The sequence below is a fragment of the Lemur catta genome, chromosome 1 (assembly GCF_020740605.2).
Source record: "Lemur catta isolate mLemCat1 chromosome 1, mLemCat1.pri, whole genome shotgun sequence".
NCBI classification, from domain to species: Eukaryota; Metazoa; Chordata; class Mammalia; order Primates; family Lemuridae; genus Lemur; species Lemur catta.
Genome location: NC_059128.1, coordinates 77,734,475 through 77,756,176, shown reverse-complemented (window position 1 = coordinate 77,756,176; position 21,702 = coordinate 77,734,475). Strand labels below are relative to the sequence as shown.

Sequence of the window (21,702 nt, the reverse complement as noted above, 5' to 3'; positions counted from 1 at the left end):
TGGGGGCTGGGTGCGGTGGCTCACACCTGTAATCCTAGCATAGGCCAAGGCAGGAGCATTGCTCGAGGTCAGGAGTTCAAGACTAGCCTGAGTAAGAGCGAGACTCTATCTCTACTAAAAGTAGAAAGAAATTAGCTGGACAACTAAAAATATATAGAAAAAATTAGCTGGGCATGGTGGCACATGCCTGTAGTCCCAGCTACTCAGGAGGCTGAGGCAGAAAGATTGCTTGAACCCAGGAGTTTGAGGTTGCTGTGAGCTAGGCTGACGCCATGGCACTCTAGCCTGGGCAACAGAGTGAGACTCTGTCTCAAAAAAAAAAAAAAAAGAAAATACAGAGATTGGGCATCCTAGGAGGTCCCTACAGCAATCAGCCCATCATCCCAAAATGTCTTTAATAAGCAGAGTGTTGGATGTGGGGGTGGAAAGAGGTTCTGTCTCTGTGAAGCACCAGAGGGTACATACCTTGTCACCAAATCCTTAGAATCATCCTCTGAATTTTTCACTCTGATAATTTGGAGTGTCAGGAGTTTATATAAAGGGGCTATGCCCTTTCTGTACCCACTTGATACCTTTATACTGGGAAAGCCCAGAATACTGGGAGGGCTAGAATATCCCTTTCCCCAAATACTCACATTCGTAACCTGGCCACTCCTGACATACCCAGAACTATAAAGGGTTTCACTGGAGGGGAGGAAATCTAACTTTTTATTCCATGTAAATCATGACTTCACAGGGAGAGGTATTTCCAACCTCAGTAGGTAGGCTCTGGGTCTCTTAGGACCCCTCAACTGCTTACCTCTTTGGTGTTTCCCTATCCAGGGTATCTGATCCTAGTTATTTGGTCCTCAGCTCTTGACCACATGGTATGCAGGTTCCCTTCCCCTCTTCGATCCCCCAAACCAAATGTATGTCCCACCCTAGACTCTTATTCCCCATACTCAGGCAATCTCACCCATTTTCAGAAATTATGTTGGGTCTCCCTATCTTTCTCCCTTTACCCACCCTATGTTCTCTGGCTCCTCTGTGTCCTGGAATTGCTTCCAGTAATCAAAAGCATCAGTGTCTTCCAAGATAAAAAAATAATACTGGTTGAAGCAGAGAGGTGGAAGCCAGGGCCCAGCAACTAAGCAATGTGAAGAGCCAGAACAAACCTAAGCAGTACTACACCATCCGCAATGAACTTGATTTATTGTTAGAGTTGGAGGCGGCTCCATTACAGCAGCTGGGAACTATAGCAGGAAAGTGTGGGGAGGAGCAGAGCACAGCAGCACGGGGAGGGTGGGAGCTAGGAAGAACACAAAGTGGGCTCATTTTGGTTTCCCAGTTTGGCAGAGAAGGCGAGCCCACAAGACTATCAGCGTCTGGGTTTCTCAGTCTGGGTTTCTCAGTCCGGCAGTAGTCTGGCAGGGCCGCTCACTGACTTGCTTGGGGTGAGGTCCTCTCCTGGGGTGGTATTTTCAGCCCATTTTCATTTCACTCTGTAGGAGTTAAGCTATAGCTCAGCTTCGTTTCCTTTTTCCCTTCCTCCCTCTCATTTTCCCCAAGTCCTCTGGCCTAGCCTCAACCCCCCAAATCCTCTAAGAGTTTGGGTTTGGAGAGGCAGCCAGCATTCTCATTTCAGCTGCAGGATGGTAGAGTGGAATGTTGGGGGAGTCACACATTGCCGCGGTGTCAAATGTTGGGATGTCATGTCAGGCAGTGGCTTATTTTTAACCCATTATACACCAGGCCACAGCAGATGACCACATGCAGAGAAGCCAAGCAGGGGATGAGTAGGGATCGATAATTGGAACAGGGTGAGTAAAAACTTCAAAGGGTCAGGGAGTTTGGAAGGATTCTGGGATTGGGACTGGGCTCTCCTTGCCCTTTTGTGCTGCCCAGTAGGCCTGGTCTGGACACAGCCCTGGGATGCGAATGGTATGAAACAGGGGGTGGGAGATAAGCTCCTTTCTCCTCTCACCAGGCTGTTGGTCAAAGAGCTTCAAGTTTTGGATTGAGACATTCAGATACTGAGGGAAGCAGTAGGACGGTGTAGCAGTGGTACACCCCCAGGCCACTGCTAGAACCCAGACCCTGGTGTGTGAGGGAATGGGAGATGGAGGAATGGGTGCAGCTCTGGGCACCTCACTAACAGTATCCTGCCCCTAGGTCACATAAATTACTATTGGAAATCCTTCCTGGGATGCTAAATAAATAGACTGAAATAAAGAGGTCCCTGGGGTCGGGGATATGATCTCCCTCCATGAAGGACGAGGTTGCTCTCTGAGACCCATCCTCACTCCCCATCCAATACCAGTATTTGACAGTGCTAGGAGAGTACTCCAAGGTTTTCCGGCATCAGATGACCTCTATCCTAATTTGTACCCTCCCCCTATCCTATTCCTGTTACCTTTGGTTTTGAGACCCCTCTCAGGAATGGATGAGGGGGAGGGACAACCCCTCCCATTTAGCCCAGCCCAAGTCCCCACAATAATCTGCTTCCCCTCTGGCTCCCATCTCCCTCAACCCCAAAGGACTCAGCAGTAGCCATTCTCTAAAGGAGCTGGGGGAGTGGATGCCTGGGGAAGGGTGGCGGCTCTTTCAGAACTCAATCTTGCAGGCTGGGAAGGACTCATCCTGCATGACCACGGTGCTGCTGCTTGCCAGGACCAGGACATTCAGTTGCTGCTGCTGCTCATGAGTCTGCTGGTACCACTCACGAGTCACCTCTGTGTCATGAGTGGGGATCAGAGTCACCTGGGAGGGAGATAAGACATGCCTGATGTGAGAACATGAAGGGAAGGTAGGTGAGGGGGAAGGGGCACCTGACGATCTCAGAAGCAGCTTTGCTGCCCATAAAAAAGGCCCAGTCCTTTTATGCATAGGGACTGTGCCTCTGAGTGAGCTTTGACCAGGCTACTACCTTGGCGTCCCTTGCTACTCACCTGGAGATTCTCCCCCCACTGGGCCTTGCCCTCCAGCAGGGCATCCAGCACGGCCCGGCTTGGCTCGCCATTGGCAGGGTCATTCCCACTGACCACATAGTAGGATGCACGCACTCGACGGAAGAAGTCAAGGTCAGCAGTCTTGCCACTGCAGTGATTCGGGATATAGGCGAGATCCACATATACAGGGGAGCCAGTGCCGCCCTTGGAACCCAAGGCCACTGTAGAGACAAGCCAGGACTCAGTGTAGGGGAAAAGTTGACCACTTTCAGCAACCTTCCCTCTCTTTCTCACTCCTGGAGCCTTTGACCAGTTTACTCCCAGCCCCAACCCACACCCTCTCCCGCTTTTCATGATACACTTACTGGGTCCTGCCTTGAGTCCATTGACCAGGCCTTTGGACATGGGGCTGTGTCCATCCTTTTCCTCTGCTGGGGTGACCTGGCTTGTAGTGCTGCGTGGTCGGGGTGGAGCTCGGGATGCTCGATCTGCAGGCCCTTTACCGGGGGTGGGTGAGCGTTTTCCCCGAAGATCCAGACGCCGTGCAGGGGATGCGGGCTTGGCCCTGCCTGGGGGCCTGCGCCCTACTCGTCCCTGCACTTTCTCCTTCTCCCGTAGCCTCTCTACCCTCCCAGACTCTGAGCTGAGTCCCTCAGGGTCTGCCATGCACACATCAGGGCGGGGAGGGGATGGATGGGGGTCTGGCTGCGGGATAGGGGGTGGGTCGTGGCCAGGCCTGGGATGGTGAGTTCCACTGACCCCCCCAGCTTTGTCCACAGGCAGGAAGTCCCCATCTTCATCTGAGTCGAGGGCTGCCTCAGCTGTGATGGATGGACACTCCTCAGTTTCTGGCGGGACATCGGAATCTGACTGTGAGGAGCCTGAGTCACTGGCTGATGTGGGGGGTGTCTCATCAGCCACAGGGCATGGGCCCCCTGTGTTCCCTGGCCCCCCTGCCCGGTGCCACCCCCCTCTTCCTACCAGCTGAGCTTCTTCAGTTGAAAGGTCATTGTCGTCCATGGATAGGGGCAGAGGTGGGTCCAGGAAGGATGGGGAGAGCTCCCCATGGTGGGGCTGGGGCTCAGTGGCACATCCCTGGGGCCCAGCCTCAACCTCAGGAGAGATACTGCTGGGCGGGCCACCAGAGCCCTCTCTGGGACATAGTGGCTGCTCAGGGGACAGCAGTGTGTCAGGCCGGGAGCTCCTCTCAGCTCCCTCAGGCCAGGCCCCACATTCCCAGGCAGAACAGGCCTCAGCCTCTTCTTTTTCAGCCTTAGCTGGGGTAGGGCCTGGAGGGTTGGGGCTGGTTTCATTCGTGCCATTGGCTGCACAGTCTCCAGAGGGACCCTGGAAGGGGCTTGGCTTCATGGCTGCCTCTGAGCACTCCAGGCGGCAGGGCAGGGTGCCATCATCCATGTCTCCAGGCAGGCTTCGAGCTGGAGCTAGGGCCAAGTCCAGTGAAGGGGGGGGTGCTGGGCTTAGAGGAGTGAGGTCCCAGAGGCTGTGAGCGGCTGGTTCCATTTCTGGGTCCAGCTCTCCAGACCCTTTTTCTGCAGCCTCAAGGCCTAGAGGAAAGCGCTCAGCCACACTTGAAATCACAGGTGTGGTAGCCTCAGAGGAGGAGCCTTCAGACAGGGCTGGTGAGGCAGGTCGTGGCAGATTGGAGAGAAGAGGGGCCCCAGGAGAGCTAGGTGATGGGAGCTGGGGCAGTGAGGAGTCTAGGCTGGGGGCCTTGGTCACTTCCAGGTACTCATCATGCCGGACTCTGGTCGGAGGTCCCGGAGCCAGAGCCAGAGCTCTATCCCCAGAGAAGGCAAGGGAGCCACAGGGTGCTGAGCGAGGTTCCGCTGGAGACGGCAGCTGTGGGGGAGCTGGCTGCAACGAGGAGAAGCCAAAGGCTGAAGCGGGGAAGTCCAGGCTGGGTCGAACAGGCCCCAGGTGTGAGTCCGAGGAAGGGCTGGTATGTGCCTCAGTTTCAGGCCACAGTGTGGGGGGTCCCACAGGGATAGGGTGAGGGGGACTTGGGGACTGGGCCTCTTTCTCTGACTGTTCCAGAGCCCCCTTCTCCAGCTCTGAGTCACTAGTGCTGTCATCCCAGTGACCACGGCCTGATTCCTTGGGGGATGGGGTCCTCCCCTCTGGGCTGCAGCTCAAGATGTTATCATTAAGAGGGGGGCTTGGGCCTTTGCTCAGGGAGATAGGAGCACGGGGGGGCACTGCAGGTGGGGTGAGGCTGGACTCCACACTCAGCCCTGGCTCAGGCTCCTGCCTGGTGGGTAGAGTGGGTCCTGCCAGGGATGCATAGCTAAAGGTTGCAGTGTCAGACTGGAGGCTCTTGGGGGAGACAGGAGATGAAAGCTCCTTCTCTGCAGATGTGTTTCTGCCGGCAGCCTCCTCCTTGGTTGAGAGGCGTGGGGGCCAATCCCCAGCTGCTCCAAGTGCAGGCTCCCTAGTGGGGCATGCAGGGCCAAGCCCGGTAAGCATCATCTGCTCATAGATGTCTGCATATTGAAAGCTTCTCTCATCAGGATAGGGCGTGGGCTCCCTCTGCTCTGGTTCAGTCTGCTCGGGGTCTGCGGTGGTATGGCTCTCGCTGGCCTCTGGGACCTTTGAGCTTTGGGGGCTGCTGTCAGGAGCCTCAGCTCTACCTTCTTCTTCCCTTTCCCCTTCAGCCTTGAGGTAGTCCTTCCCCAGGGGGGAGTATGGCCCCCCTTCCAACTCAGCTGCCCCCTCCTGCACTGCAGCCACCACATTGTCATATTCAGCTGTGCCCCAGGAGAAGGGTGAAGGAGTGTGGGGCTCTGGGGCAGGTGTAGGGGGAGTTGGAGCTGGGGAGAGGGGTGGAGGGGGCAAGGGTGTGTCCTTGGGCACCCATGGGGGGATGTCAGCCAACCATGAGGGGGTGGTGGGTTCATTCCTCATGGGTGGCATGGGCTTAGGCTCTGGGATAGGGCTCTCTTGTCCTGGGGCTGAAGGAACTCTCTGCCCAACCATCTCAGGTGGGGAGGCCGGAGGGGAGATGATCTCAAAAGGAGAGCGGGTCAGCTTGTCCTCTTCCTCTGGTGGCAGCCCAACTGGTGACTCAGCAAGCCAGCGTTCTACCTCCAGCCCCTTCTGTGGTGAGGGCTCCTGAAAATCCTTGAAGTCTGAGGCCCACGGGCTCCGGGGTGTGTGCTCTGTGGAGGGCACTTCTTGCTCATCCTCTAGCCCCTCATCGAGGAAAGTGCTCTCCCGTTCCTCGCTGTACCGTGGGCGGGCCCCTTGGCCATCCAGCTCATGAGGGAACCAGACCTTCCGCTCACAACTTAGCTCCCTCCAGTATGTGTCCTCTTCCAGGGCCACATCCTCTCTGCCCCTCCAATACCTGTTCTCCTGCTTAGGAGCAGTGTCCTCCCATGCTGGGGCCGGCTCTTTCTGTTCTCCAACTGGCTTCCCTCTGGTTGGAGATATTTCTTGCCACTCCTGGACTACATCCTGCTCTTTCCAGTACTTCTCTTCCTGCTCTCCAGCCTTGACCTCCAACACTGGGCTCTCTTTCAGCCCCAGAGCTTTGGTCTTCTCCTGAAGAGCTTCTTCCTTCTGTTCCACAGCCTTGACCTTTTCTAGGGATTTTTCCTCTAGGATCTTCTCCTCTGGTTTAGTGGTTTTATCCTCCTGTGCTAGGCTCTCCTCTCTCTGAGTTTTGTCCTTCTCTTCCAGAGCCTTATCTTTCTGTTCAACAGCCTTATTGTTTTGTTCCAGGGCCTCATCCTTTTGTCCTAAGGCCCAGTATTTTTGTTCTAAGGCCTGATCCTCCTTTTCTGAGCCCGTATCCTTCTGTTCCTGGGCCTTATCTTTCTGTTCAGGGGCTTTGTCTGTCTGTTCTAGGGCTTTGCCCTTAAGTTCAGGGACCTCTTCCTCTGGAGCCTTGTCTTTATGTTCAAAGTCTTGGACTTTTTGTTCCAAAGTTTTGTCTTTCTCTTCTGGGATCATATCCTTCTGTCCTAGGACCTTATCTTTTTGTTCTAAGTCTTTCTCTTTTGGTCCCAGGGCCTTGTCCTTTTGTTCCAGGGCTGTGTCCTTTTGTTCTGAGTCTCTGTCCTCATGTTCTAAGTCTTTGTCTTTTGGTTCCAAGGCCTTGTCCTTCTGTTCCAGGGCTGTGTCCTTTTGTTCTGAGTCTCTGTCTTTTTGTTCTAAGTCTTTGTCTTTTGGTTCCAAGGCCTTGTGCTTCTGTCCCAGGGCTGTGTCCTTTTGTTCTAAGGCTTTATCTCTCTCTTCTGGGATCTTGTCCTGATCCAGGGCCTTGTCTTTTTGTTCTAAGTCTTTGTCTTTTGGTTCCAGGGCCTTGTCCTTCTGTTCTAATACTACATCCTTTTGGTTTAAGTCTCTGCCTTTTTGTTCTAAAGCCTCATCCTGCTGTTTCACAGCCTTGTTCTTTTCTTCTAGAGCTTCATCTTTCTTAGGAATGGCTGTATCCTTCTGCTGTACAACAACATCCTTCTGCTCCAGAGTTTTGTCCTTCTGCTGTAGGACTTCATCCTTTGGCTCAGGTTCCTTGTCCTTATCCTGTGGGGTTCTATCTTTCAACCCTGGAACTTTACTTTCCCACTCCATAGCAATGTCCTCCATGGCAGGGCTTGGCAAAGACTCAGGACTCTTGGTGAGGGAGCTATCAGGTGTCAGAATGTGTTCACCAGGGCTTGTGATCACCCCAGGTGAGTGCTTCCCATCTCCTGATGGTATAGAGTGAGAGAAAGAGCTGGCAGGTAACTTTCTGTCAGGGCTCTCATCTGTGAAGTCTGCCTGTGCAGAATATCCAGTGGTCCCATGTAAGGGAGGTGACACTGTGGCTGCATAGGGCTCTGGAATAGACACAGGAGCTAGTTGGTGAGAGGTGTCCTCAGCCTGCATCAGTGGCTCCTTTTCTTCCTTTCCAAGGTTTAGTTCTCCAAACTGGAGAATGCCAAGGTTTTCTGGAGAGAGCTGCTTAGAAGAGATATCCAGAGAGGTCTCCTTGCTAGGACTTTCTTCTGAGACAGAAAGTGACTGGGTATCTTCTGGAGACACCTCTGGCCAAAGGTCTTTGTGTAGGTACTGCTCTGTCAGACCACAAGGAGACCTGGGGGTGGGCTCTTGGTTGGCAGTGTCTGGAGAGACCATGCTGAGGACAGAGAGGGACTCTGCATCTTCAGGGGAGAGGCTTCGGTCAGGAAATTGGAGCACCTCATCTTTCTGAGGTTCACCAGGTTCTTGGGGTGATGTCCTCAAACCTCCAGGAAGGGCTTCTCCCAGAATTGGGCCTGTGGGTTCTCCTGCCTTCACAGTCTCAAAGACTATTGCTTTGTCCTGTTCTGACAACAGCTGAATTCTGTAGCCTGTATGTCCCCTGACAATGCTGATGGGGGCTTCCTGGGCCTGAGGGCTTCTGGGAGGAGGCATCTTCCCCTCCTCTAGTGTGCCCTCTTCAGGACCTGGCTTGACCGTCTTCTCTGCAGCATCTTCTTTGCCCACACCTGGTGTGCGCTTAGTGTCTCCCCAGGAGCCCACTTCCTGAAAGTCTTGGGGCTCAGACTTTTCTTCCACTGGGGACTGATGGAAGGGTGTGTGGGTGGCACTGGGTGGGCCAGATGCCGGAGGAGAGGCCATCTTCACTGTACTGTCATCTGGGCTGAGGCACCGCTCCTCCACTTCTCCGAGAGCCGGTTCCCCTGGATGTAGGGCATGCCCAGGGGCACCAAACATTGGGGTTCCATATTGACTGCAAAGTTTATCAGACATCTCTACATTTGCCATCTCCTCCTCTTCTTCTATGGCTCTATCTCCAGGTAGGCCTCTCCCTGTGATCTCTCCTTTCTTCTCTGGCTCCCCAGTCACAGAGAAGTCCTCACAGGGTGGTGATTTGAAGCCCTTGTCTTCTTCCAGTGAGGAGGTGGGTGAGATGGTACCAGCTGATGGCACGTAGTCCAAGCCCTGAGTGGCTTCAGTGCGGGAGGAGGGGATGCTTGTGACTGTGTCAAGCAGTAGGGAGCTCTTGCCTGTCTCCTCTGTCTGGGGAGCTGTAAGTGAGGCCACAGACTGGTCCTCAGCCACTGATGTGGCAAAGGAAGAAAGTTTGTCACACTCAGTGATTGAGGTGGCTGAGGACACATGTTCCTCTTCAGCCAAAGGAGCAGCCACCATGTTGGGGGGGTAGGTGAGTTCAGTCTCTGGTGCTCCATAGCCTTTGCTGGAAGTGGTAGGAACGGAACTATCTGCAGGCTGGCTGGCTTCAAAGGGGCCAGGCCCTTCAGGCCCAGGGAGGTCATACGTACTTGTTTGGAATCTGGGCGGAGCTGGGCGCTCTTCCGGTTCATCATGGATCTCCTCATCTGAGATGGTCTGCTCAGTCTCTGAGTAGCCGGGGATTGTCTCATCCTGGATGTAAGAGACATGCTCAGTGGCTCCTGCAGGTGTGGCCAGGCTGCTTAGGAATGACGAGGTCTCTTTCTCAGGGGCCTTGCCCTGTAGTCCCAGTTCCCTGCCCCCAAGAGCCTCCCTGCCCTTTGGAGTTACTTTCAAGGCTTCCTGCATATGTTTTTGGTAAAAACTCTCAGCCTTTGTCTCTTCCTCTTCCTCCTCATCTGAAGGGTGCACCTCCTCCATTTCTTCTAACTCAGCCTTTTCTATCACATCCTCCTTTACCTCAGGTTCACTTTCCTCTCTGGCTTCTGTTTTATCTGGGAGCCTTTCTGTTTCTCTCTGCTTCTTTTCCTCCCAGGTATCTTTCTCTTCCTCTGTTTCAGCCCCAGAGTCTGGGCCTCTGTCCTTACTGCCTTGTTCCTCAGGGATGTCTGGAACAGCCTCTTTCTCCTTCATCACGTGCTCTTCTTGTCCCAGCCCTGGGACAGAGGGTGGTATTCCCTGGATAGCTGTGCTTGGGGGTGCCCCCTCTGTAGTGTCTAGAGGGAGTGGTTTCTCTACAAGTCCTGTGTCCCTTTGTTCAGCCAGCAAACTTCTCTCCTCACGTTTCATCTCCTCAAAGTCCTGTGTGAGGTCCTCTGGTGAGGACAGGGCCAGCTCCCTGTGCCCACTGACTGTTGGGAGTGGTACAGTCCCCTTCTGAGCTGGGGGTGTCCGGGGCTCAGAAGACAGCTCCTTCTCCCCGCGGGCAGCTCGGCTCTTGTCTATCTTGACTCTTCCAGGGGCCTTGGCTTTGTAGAGGGTCTTACGTACCTCAGGGGTAAAGGGCTTCAGGTCTGGCTTGGAAATCTTCTTGACCTCAGGTTTGGTATCTTTCCTCTTGTCCTCCCTCTTGGCATCCCTCTTCTCCTCTTTCCTTCCTTCATCCTTCTTGAACTCTTTTCTCTCCTTCTTGATCTCTTTTTTCTCCTTGTCTTTTTTCTCTTCCAGCTTTGATATCTTTTCTTTAAGGTGCTTCTTTCCCACCTTATCTTTGATCAGCTTTCGCTTCTCTGCCTTCAGTGCCTCACTTGACTCTGTCCGCACCCTCTCAGGCTTGGCAGGCTTCTCTGGGGGCTTCTCAGATGCCTCTTTTGCCTTCTTCTCTGTCTTGGCTAACTCCTTGGCCAGCTCTGAGCGAGCCTCCTTGGCTCCCTCTTCCGCCACCTCCTCCCGTTTGGCTAGCTTGCTCACAGCTGTCTTGGTAGTGGCTTTGAGGCTCTCCTTGCTGTCAGCCCGCTGTTTTATTTTGCTGGGTTTCAGGTTGGTGGGCACAGGCCCAGCAGCCAGGTCCTTCTGTGTGGCCACAGGGTAACGCAGGAAGTCCAGGTGCCGAAGTTTTTCCAGGCCCTCTAAGATCTTGTTCTGGGGAGCATTTCCTGGGAAAAGTACACGTACAATCTTCTCAGTGGGGTTGGCTGGTAGCCAGACCACCAGAGCAGTGATAGAGGTGAGGTAGGGCACTGAGATCTCAGCCTCCTTCCCGCTGGCCAGCACAATGCCTGTCTTGGCTTTACTATTGCCTGCCCACTTTTGCATGAGGAACTGCATCTCTTTGCTGTCCTTGACAGGGTTGAGGACATACATGTCCAGCCGGCCCACACCCATTTTGTGGAATAGGGTCAGTGGCTCAATGGTGTTGCTGACCACACGGTACAGAGGCTCAGCCTGGATTCCCAGGCGGTTTAGGTGCTGCAGAGTGAGGCAAGCCTCCTCAATGCTGCGCTTGGCTTTCCGGGAGGCATCAGGCAACCGCAGCTTATCAGGCACGTTGAAAAAAACAACTCCAAGTTCAGGGGAGATGAGATTCTTCACCCAGTCGCTGTAGCTGCTAGACCCTTGGGACTGCTCCTCCTCTAACTCTGCCACTTTGCGCTGCAGGAGTCCATTGATGCCTGGCAGGTTGTCTGCCCCAATGTGTGTGAGTAGCACAGAGTCAATGCGGTCCAGGTGCCGCACCAGTTTCCAAAAGCAGGACTTGCGATCAGAGCCACCATCCACCAGGATGTTGAAACCATTAACAGCAAAGAGGGCAGAGTCCCCACGACCACCAGGGAAAATGTAGCAGCAAGGCTTGGAGAGCTTGAGGAAGCCCCCTGAGGTGGGAGGCTCTAGCAGGTCAAAGGGGGATGGCACATCCACAGTCTCAGAGACGTATTCGGAGAACTCAGCCACACCATCCATGATGGGCAGTGTGGGCTCAGGGTTTAGCCGGAGGTGCAGGGTCTCTTGGGAACTGTATAGTCCCAGGTGGCTCCAATCACCCTCTCCTAAGCAGGACACGGTGAGGAAGGCCTGGATCCCAGGGTCTCTATTGCTGAGCAATTGGGCAATCTAGAGGAATGGGAGATAGAAGCCTGGTCAGATCATTGGGGTTGTCTTAGCCTGCCTCAGTTTCAATCCCCTCATCTTCACCTCTCTCTGAGGTGAACTACCTTTCTGCCAGGGTCCCCAGTTGTCACACAATATGAGACTTTCTTTTTCTTGGACCCCTCCATAGCCCTAGCCCTGCCCCATATCCCCTCTCTCTCAAACACACAGGCATGGAGCTTACCTCTGGGTTGTGAAGAACCTGGGCAAAGTTTTGGTAGGAGTAGGTGCCACTCTGTAGGATGAGGTCGCCCCCAGGCTCTAAACTTTGCCCACTCAAGATCAGTAGTTTGTGAGCTGATGGGCTGCTAAGAAGATGGTGAACCTGGAACGGACGAAGGGGAGTGGTCACAGATGTAGGAAATCCAGGGAAGGGCACTGAATGTTCCTGATTCCCCCCAGTACTGCAAGGACATGCTCCCCACTGGTGTCCCCCACAATACCTCCAGAGTAGGGCTGGGGATTATAAGTCAGCTTAGATGGCAGAGAGAGGAATTCTTGGCTTTAAAGTGGTAGCACTGGCAAGGATGGGTTACAGGCCCTGGCCTTACCTCAGAGCTGATGTTGTCTGCACTGGGGTTAACCAGGATGATGGTCTCTAGGATCTCACTCTGGTGGCAGAGGGTCCTTTGGCCTGAGGGAGAGATGTAGGAATTTGTACTGAAGAAAGGAGGTATAGACTAAAATGGGAAGGCATTGTGTGGGGCAGGCAAGGCAAGATTGCACTATCAGAAAATGGGGCTCGAGGAAAGAGAAGCCTGACTGTCCTTAGACCCTGCAACCTTGGATGCTGCTCAGTAAGGTCTAGGAACTGGCTCCTTTAGCCCTTCCCTTTCAGGGTTTTCACCTCCCCTCTCCCACACTGGCTGTCTTCTCCCTCCCTTCATCTGCCACACCCTCTGTTGCCTATGTCCCCACCCCTCTCGCCTCAGCCCTGTTGACAAGAAAGCTTTTGTCCCTCTCCAGCACTAAGCTCCTGGTGCTGCCTGGGTGTTGGGGGTCAGCTGGAGAGAGGGTTCCTGGGACGATGATCCTCACTCAGCTTTCTCCTCACTAGCTTGCCTCTGCCCTGTGTTTTCGTGTCAGCAGAGTGTCCGGAAACAAGGAGATGGGAGCTTCTGTGTAGTATCAACAGACTCCCCATCCTTCCTTCCAATCCCCCATCCAAGGCCAGAATTCCTGTCCCAGAAGACTCAGAGAAGCCCGTGCTATCTAAACCCTTGGAGTTTTATAATTCAAAGAGTGGACATAGGACTATAACTTCCTGTTTTGTTCTCTGGTTCCTCAGAGGCCAAGACTGCACTCACACACATGCATGCAATCATATTGTTCCAACCCCCAAAGGCTTCACAGCTTCCTCTCCGACCTCATCTTCATGTCCCTAGGCTCCAGAGAGGCTTGGTTCACTATCCCACAACCCGTCCTTTGTGAACAGTTTCTCCTCTCATCCTTGCTCCTCTCCTATCGGCCTTCTACACAGAGATGGGGAGTGAGGGGTCCACAAACAAGAAACACATAAATAAGGAAGGAGAGATTCATGGTGTTTCCCAGGCCATGAAAAATAATAAGACATCTCTAAATCCCCTGTCTACTTCGCTTCTCCAGACTCACATGAAATACCAAGCAATGCAGCAAAGAAAGAAAGTGGCAGATCAGACAGAAGATGCTTCAGCATTCTTCAGAATGCTGTTATCCTCTGTTCCTGCCCTCCCCACCACCCCGCCCCCCCCTTACCCAAAGGCAGCACACAGTGGAGTTAATCTCACAAATAGAGACTCCAACAGATGGCCTATGGCATGGGCTGTCTGGAGGATACTGCTGGGAGGGCTCATAATCTGTCCCCTAGACCCTCTTCTGTGACCCAACTCTCTCCTCTTCCTGAGGTTTGGACGAGAGGCACCTAGGGCCAGGGCCTTTGTTAAGAAGAGCCATGGTGTCAGGATCAGGCAGATCTGGCAGCACAGGGCTGCAGATGCAGCTGTGAGGGAAATGAACTATGGATGGTGTCAGAAGACCAAACCCCATACAGGGTGGGTTGGGCCCAAGAGGAGTTCAAGGGTTCTCCTCTGTTAACTTGGGAACTGAGGAGACCTTTGAGGTAAGTTCAGGGGATGAGTCCCCCCTCAGAGGCAAGCAAGGGGAGGGTTCGGGCAGGTGAGGGATAGCAAGGTCCAGGGAGCTCCCAGCCTTAAGGAGTTCAGCTTTAGAAGGGCAAGAGGTCCCCCTCACACATTTGAGCTAGAAGAGTCAGAAAGACAAATATCCATGGCACAGACTGACTTGCTTTCTTTGCACCACTCCTCGTTTCCCCCAGTCTACCTACCATTCCTCGCAGTCCCCTGCTTCTAAGCACAAGACTTCTCCCATCCCAGTTCCTGTCCTGGCATAAGACCCCATCCCTAGCCCTGTGCCTGGAGAGTGGTTCTGACTTGCAACTACACGGTTTGTACCCTGTGCCCCTCTTTTTCAGGCCTGGGAGAAAGCCCTGTTTCTCTCTTCTGCTCCCCCAGCTCTCCCACAGAAGGGAACTGACTTGTTTTTCCTTTTTCTTTGGAGAGGACCATCTTGTGGGGCAGGGGCACACGGTGCTCAGCCAGCGCTGGGGTGGGGGTGGGCGGCGGGCGCGGAGGCCGAGCAGGCAGGAGGGCAGGTGTCTCCGCAGTGAGGCAGAAGGGGTGGGGGGGGCGGCTCGGGCAGCTGCAGTCTGCCGCAGTGTGTGAGTGTGTGTGAGTGTGCGCGCTGAGCTCCGGCGCCAGCTCCGCCCCCACCCCCCACCCCAGCATGACAAGTCATTTTCTTGGCTGCCTCTGCATGGGGGGTGGGGGTGGGGGGACGCAGAGAGGGAGAAGAAACTGGCTTCTCTGTTCAAGAGACCCCATCTTGGGAAGAGAAGCAGAGATGAGGTGGGGGTGGGGCTGAGGCTGGGAACCTGTAAGGTTGACAGGACGGGGATCGCAGGGCAGAGGCTGGGGAGGGAGTGCTCCAGAGTGGAGCCTCCAGAGTGGCCTCAAGGGGGCCAGGAAGGGGGGCTTAGAGTCCCAGTCTCAAGCTGGCTGCAGGGAATAGGGTGGGGGAGCCCACTGCAAACTGGTTGGTCTGTGAAGAGGCATGTGCCACGTTTTAATGACCCTTTCCTCCCTTCTTTTCCATGGTGTCCCCCACCTTCCCTTACTTGGCAAAAACTCGCTGCCCCGCTCACCCCCAACACAGGAGCAGCTGAGCAATCCAGCAGCTGACACCCAGGGACCCTCCCATTAGGCACATTCCCATAACATCACCCTTTCTCTCAGATTTTTCTGCCTCTGACCAAAGACATAGCCCCCAAACTCCTCCAGCACCCTGGGCTGCCAGGCAAAGCCAGTGGCACCACCCTCTGCTGCTGCCCCAGGCTGATATCTCCCACCGTCCCCTGGTCTCCGGTTCTGGGTCCAGGCTGGCCCCACTGCCAGAAATGTTCGTCTTCTCTCTCCATTCCCCCAGCCTGCCCACACTGCTGGGCTAGTTCCAGACGCACCAGATTAGGTACCAACTCCCTTCCAGTTACCCCAATCCCACCTCCCTATCACAGTGCACCCCCCACCCCCCATGCCAGGCCCTTCGGTTCGGTTCTTACCCTGGGGTGTGGGAGGAAGGCTCTCATGGAGGCGGCAGCTCCAGCTCCGGCCGCAGCCGGCAGCTTCAGGGAAGAGTCTGCCGCACTTGGGGTGGGAGTGGGGGGGGGTGCTTGATGGGGAGGGCGGCGCCAGGGCAGGGAAGAGGGGCTGGTCCATGACGAGGCACTGGAGACTTAACTGTTTCTTTGCCTTCACAGTGTCAGTGCTCTAGTGCTTTTGCTTGGCTCTGTGTGACTGAGGGATTGTCTAGCAGCTTGAAGAGCCACTGTGATCTCCCTATGGTCCACAGGACCTTTCTCCCCCAACCCTACTTAGTTAAGAAATACTCTTAGCATCAGGCAAAAGACCAAAGCCCCATGCTAGGACACAGAGTGGGGATACAGGAGGCATGGGCCCTCCCCCTTCTCTTGGAAACCATCTGCTGCCTCTCCCCTCAGATGGGCCAGGGAGTGACCTTCAATCCCTAGAGGAGCAAGAGACAAAGGCTAGGGGCCTGAAAGCATGGGGTAGGGGTCGGGGGCTGCTTGAGAGAAAGGTTGGAGATGGAGAGATGCTCTCAGTTCTTCTGAACCACAGCTACAGAAACCAGGGAGGGCAGAAATGAGTCTCATTTTAGAGTTGGAGGGCAGTTTGAAATTCTGGAGTGGACACATAGTCCCTAGCCCATCTGGAGTGGGGCACAGGGACCCTGGGAGCTGCATGCAGTTCTGTGGCAATGCAGCACAGCACAGTAACCACACAGGCACTGCTTCTTGGGATTCTTGAGTCATTGGTTTGAAGAGGCAGTCTCTGAAGGGGCAGGGAGCTTTCTGCCTTTCAGTGAAGGAGTTAACAAGGATCAAGGAGGATCACCAGGGCCGCAGGCCCAAGCAAGGTTTTCTTACTATAGGCCAATTATTAAATGTAACATGAAGTACTCTTTGGATTAAAAAAATCTTATAATGACTTTGTAGGGTGGTTGGGTTCCTGTTCTCTCCTTATCTCTGCAGCTTTATATGTCTGTTTGTGTTTTTTTTGTTTGTTTTTTTGAGACAGAGTCTCACTCTGTTGCCCTGGCTAGAGTGCTGTGGCATCAGCCTAGCTCACAGCAACCTCAAACTCCTGGGCTCAAGTGATCCTTCTGCCTCAGCCTCCCGAGTAGCTGGGACTACAGACATGCACCACTATGCCCGGCTAATTTTTTTCTATATATATTTTGAGTTTTCCTGCTAATTTCTTTCTATTTTTAGTAGAGACGGGGTCTCATTCTTGCTCAGGCTGGTCTCGAACTCCTGAGCTCAAATGATCCACCTGCCTCGGCCTCCCAGAGTGCTAGGATTACAGGCGTGAGCCACCGTGCCCAGCCTATGTCTGTTTGTTATCTCTATCTTATCTTGATCCTTCTAATGTTGGTCCTATTTTCCTTAGTCTCTCTACCTCAGTCTCAGATTTAGTGAAGTGTTCTAGGACTCAAAGGAAGGATCTGGAGAGCTGTAGCACTCATTTCCAACTGGGTGATGTCCATGCTCTCACATGGTCCTTCCCTGCCCTCTTCCCATTAACTCTCCCTAGCCCTGGCTAGCTCCTAAGGCCTTTCTCACAGTGACATCCACCCACTCACACCCCAGCATGAGCTCCACCCTTGCCCAGGCTGCCAAAAGCTGCCTTTGAAGGTCAGAGAAGCCAAAATAGTCTCTGCTTTCAGCATCCCCCATCCCCCCTTAACTGCAGCCAGAAGAGAGGAGAAGCTGAGTCACCAGTACTCTTAGCGGGTGGGGAGGACAGAGGGGGAGCAATCTTTGCCCAGATCCGGGGATGCAAAGCAGCAACAATGGCAACAGCCCCATTTGGATAGAAGAGGCCATCTGCAGAGATACACAATGAAAACAGGCAGTTCCGAGAAAAGGAAAATATTCCCTCCTGCTACTTCAAAATTCTTATTTCCTCACACCTCAAGCCTTCTATCTCCTCTCTGCTTTCAAGGGCTCTCTGGAGTGTGTTAGGAGGGACACTTGAATGGACATTTGGCTTGAGAACAAAATAAGATTTCCTAGCTCAAAGCAGAGCCCACCCTTATTTTCAGCTGCCACCCCCAAGGACCACACCCTGGGCATGGTTTCAACTCACAGTGGCCCTTGCCCTCTGAAGAGCCACCCGCAACAACCAACCCTACACCGTTTGTGTTCCTAGGCTTGCAGCAATGAAATGATGAGATGCCAAAGAAGAGTCTTCAGCTCAGATGCAAAGTGAGATCAGAAACCCTGGATTTAGGCCGGGCGCGGTGGCTCACGCCTGTAATCCTAGCCCTCTGGGAGGCCGAGGCGGGTGGATCGCTCGAGGTCAGGAGTTCGAGACCAGCCTGAGCGAGACCCCGTCTCTACTAAAAATAGAAATAAACTATCTGGACAACTAAAAATATATATAGAAAAATTAGCCGGGCATGGTGGCACATGCCTGTAGTCCCAGCTACTCGGGAGGCCGAGGCAGTAGGATCGCTTAAGCCCAGGAGTTTGAGGTTGCTGTGAGCGAGGCTGACGCCACGGCACTCACTCTAGCCCGGGCAACAAAGTGACACTCTGTCTCAAAAAAAAAAAAAAGAAACCCTGGATTTCAGACCTGATTCCACCATGTTACTAATCATGCTGCTCAACAAGCCACTTAACCTCTTTCAGAGCTTGCTTCCTAAACTATAAAATGAGTGTAATATTAGTACCATCCTGCAATAATGCTGTGAGGTTCGAATGGCATAAAAGATGAAAAAGTGCATCTTCATTTCTAGAATCCTAAACCTGCAACGTATAAATGCCACTGGAAGTCCGTTTCTCTGTTATGGAAGATTTCCAAGAGGTCACTTCAGGGAAATGCTAAATCAGAATCTCAGACGAGACCAACTCTGGAGTGCCCTTAGCTCCCAGGTAAATCCAGAACTGGGGATGCCTGCAGCATGAGACTTGAAGTTCTATTCATGTCCCTTCTTTTCTGTTTCAGACTACAATGCTGTATTAATTCAGAATGGCTTTCCTACTGGCAGAAGTAACAGAACTGTCACTTCCCGAGCATATCAATGGTAATGCAGAGTCAAACAGAAGGCCTCCAAACTGGTCCCTCAGCCTGTGTTTTTAGGAGTCTTAGAATATTAACTGTGAATTATGAACCCCCCTCCCCTTCCTATCAGAGTGTTACTGAAACTCAGTTTTCCACTGTCCTGTTTCTGTGCCTGTGTTAGAATGCTCAGAAAGAAGCTCCAGATTTTCTGCAGGGGTTAGAAGGGAAAGCTCCAAGTCACCACTAGAGACTACCTGGTGCAAAAGCCACCTTTGAAAGCTTTTACCAGACTTGACCACTAGAAGGAGCTGGGCTACTGACTCTCCATCACAGGGTCCCTTTTCAGTGCGTGGGTGTGTAAATGTGGAGGGGGCAGTATTTATTCCTAACTGCACTCTCTCTGTCATTGTAGGATATATTTTTGTCCCCTTTCTCAGCATTTTGGCCCAGGACTTGAGGATAGGTGATAGGAATGGTAGCCTGTCCTGTGAGGTAGGCAGAAAAGGTCAAATTATAAGGTACTGGCATATCTTCTTGAGCCCATTCCAGCTGCCTGGTTCCCTCTGCCTCCTTCCTAATAGGAGGCTGAAGGGAAGGGCAGTGTCTGCAGCTGCTCTGGGCTGACTGTTGTTTGTGGGGACAGCTGAAAGAGGAGCCAGCAGGGGTGGGGCTGTGGCTGGCTTGAGCTGTATGGGATTTTCCAGGAAATTCTCCACTATTCTCCAGGGACATAGAGAGGCCACCATGAAAATGTCCAAACCTAAAAAAAATATCAGTATGCTAAAGTAAGCCCTGATCTTGGGTGTATGGCCCTAAGCCCCCTGAGGACACCATGGCAAAACTCTTTGATTGAAAAGGTCTAGTCAGTGCTTGTTTCTGAGACGTGTCCTAGAGCAACTATGCATCTCCTTGCAAGCATCTTCCCAAACATCCCTGCATCTTAATCTGTAGAATGTCTGCTTTGGCTTAACTTCTGTTCATTTCTTACATCATTCCAGAAAGCAGCCTATGCTCAAGTCTCTGTGGCCAAAAGGACAAGGTTAGAGAATTCAGCGTGAATTATTAACATCAGCAGATAATCCCCAAGCTTCAATTCAGTCATTAATTTCATTCTCTGTCACTTGTACCAAGAGTGAGTGGCATGCTTTACAAGAAGCCAGTCACATCGGGAAGATGCCAGCCTCACATTTTTTAAATTCCTGCACATATTCCTAGGATAATGTGCTTTAGTCATATTAACCTTGTTTTCTCCAGCTTTCCAGCAGCATGTCTAGAGGCATCGTGATCAAGAAATGACCAAAGATATGGCAATTAAGAGGAGGATCAGGAAGAGAAAGAGAAGTAACTATCTACTATACTGGATAATTGAGAATTATTTGTATAAGATATGAATTCAGTCATTCGGTTGCAGTGGCGGTTGAGCTGGATGGATTTTATATTCTATAAAGCTACAGGGATTGGTGTGTCAACATTTACCAATAACATGACTAGATGCCTAGCACTTTGCTAATGGGATGTAGGGCTTTTGCAGTCTCCCCACAGACATCTGTCATGGAATGATAGTTCTTAAAATCTTATTTTCTTAAATCTCTAACCCATTTCTCCCACTCAGTAGAATGGGAAACTGCATTCTGTGAGCTTTGATCTCAGAGCCAAATATCAGAGTGTAACTTGCTCTTGTGGCAGTAAATTCAGGAGATCCTCCTTTCACCCTGGATTTGATGGTGCTCATCATCCTTTGGTACTAGTGTTCTGCTCTGCTCTGGAGATCTGTTGTCTAAGCCAAAGGAAGAAACAGAAACCCTGAAACCTGGAGGGTAGGCTGTGCAGCCTGAGGGAAAATGCTAAGTAAGGGTCTGGGAAGGTGAGTGGGGGAGTCTAGGGTCTCCAAAGGGAAGCAAGGTGGCTGTGGTATGCAGAAAGGGCAACACAAATGAAGAGAGTGGATTTTTGCATGGGAGATGATTGATCACTCAAGAGGAGTACCTCATTTCTTTAGTGCATGCCAACAACTGTCCAGAAACCACTCTTTTCTCAGGGAGAGATTTTGTTCTTTAGGTTCTCTTCACTATCCAACCATGTATCTGCAAAGTGTTCTGGGTATGTGGGAATAGCTATGGAATTCTACAACTTTCCCCTCAGAAGTCCCTCCCTTCTCCCCCACCCAAACCTCCCAGAAGACCAGTTCTGCCAGGGAGACCATCCCTCATCCAAAGAACTGAAATAATGACACTAGTCCTAACCTTTGACCTCTGAAGAGAAGTGAGCTAGGTGCCGGGTAATGAAGAGTCTCAGCTGTTGGTTCAAGTCGAAGGATGATAAGTCAATGTTCCAGGAGAGAATCCCTGTGAAAAAAAAGAAACAAAGAGGGTTCTAGTAAGTTCAAGTGGGTGGGACTTCAGGGCACACTTTCAAGCTCACAGAAGGGTTAAGAGGGAGGGGATACTGGACAGCTGCTATGATCAGCCTCAGTGATGTCTCTGAGAAAGGCGGTTAGTACTGGTGTCTATCTCCCAACCTGTGCCTTTTCTGTGCTTTGCCTGAGGCAAACGAAGGAAGGTAGAGTTTAGGCTAAACTCGGTTATTAAAGATTTTGTAGGTAGGAATTTTTTTGCAAGGTTGCCCAGTTGTGGTGGAAGTGACACCTAAAGGCCTATTCCCAGATACTAGGAGCTGTCTTCTCTAGCCTTACAGCTAAGTTGGATTCTAAATTTTCCTTCCATGCCCCCCTCCCTGCTTCCACCCCTCCATGGCTTGCGTCCACCCGCAGGTGGCTCCGCAGCACTGCGCCACAGGCACCGCAACTAGGGAGGGAGGTAAGTCCTGAGGAGCTTGTATCTACGAAGGTCACTGTCTCAGGCTGGCCGCTAGCATTTAAACAATTTGAGATTTGTACGGGGCGTTCAGAAAGTATGCTGTGCTGGTTCAGGGACCCTAAAGAAGAAACGGCAAGGTAGGGACATGGAGACTCTCCAGAGGATGGTGAGGACCTTCAGAAAATGTGGCCCAAAACGGCTGCGGGAGAGGGGTATGACCAGAGGGGCCCCAGGGGCTGCACAGAGCTCCCCCACCTCAAGGAGATTACGGAATACCACTGGGTGTGCGGAAAGGATGGAGAAGCCAGGTGTTAGCAGCGTGGGAGCATATGGACACATGGCAAGGAAGATGCAGGTGACAGGGGCGCAGATCTCAGGAAGTGCACACTAAGGATGGAGGATGCAGACCTGTGCACTGGGAGGTGAATGCAAATGGCGGAGAAGCATGGGATGGAGGTACCCAAGCCCAGCTAGGACAGCGGCTCACCTTGTTCAAGGTGGGCCCGCACGGCCCTCAGCTGACTCTCTGTACCA

At 52.7% G+C, this 21,702-nt stretch overlaps 1 protein-coding gene across 3 annotated transcripts; it reads right to left on the bottom strand.

Moving 5' to 3' along the window:
- Positions 1-1,172: 1,172 nt before the first annotated feature.
- On the bottom strand, positions 1,173-15,423 carry MAP1A (microtubule associated protein 1A). Of its 3 annotated transcripts, XM_045540097.1 has the most exons (6): positions 15,328-15,423; positions 12,266-12,348; positions 11,899-12,039; positions 3,293-11,678; positions 2,928-3,148; positions 1,173-2,739 (listed from the first exon to the last, which is right to left on the bottom strand). In XM_045540097.1, exons 4-6 carry the CDS (start codon positions 11,526-11,528, stop codon positions 2,584-2,586), a joined length of 8,613 nt encoding a protein of 2,870 aa, XP_045396053.1. In that variant the 5' UTR covers positions 11,529-11,678; positions 11,899-12,039; positions 12,266-12,348; positions 15,328-15,423; the 3' UTR covers positions 1,173-2,583. The 3 variants fall into 3 exon arrangements, with proteins under 3 accessions (XP_045396053.1, XP_045396043.1, XP_045396062.1); XM_045540087.1 differs by lacking the exon at positions 12,266-12,348 and having other exon boundaries at positions 15,328-15,399; XM_045540106.1 differs by lacking the exons at positions 11,899-12,039; positions 12,266-12,348 and having other exon boundaries at positions 15,328-15,397.
- Positions 15,424-21,702: the final 6,279 nt, after the last annotated feature.

Coding starts and splice junctions, on each gene's coding strand:
- MAP1A (XM_045540087.1), bottom strand. CDS start 15,354: ATGAGAGCCTTCCTCCCACACCCCAGG. Junction 12,040..15,327: donor CCTTCCTCCCACACCCCAGG/GTAAGAACCGAA, acceptor CGTCCGTTCCAG/GTTCACCATCTTCTTAGCAG. Junction 11,679..11,898: donor AGGTTCTTCACAACCCAGAG/GTAAGCTCCATG, acceptor CCATTCCTCTAG/ATTGCCCAATTGCTCAGCAA.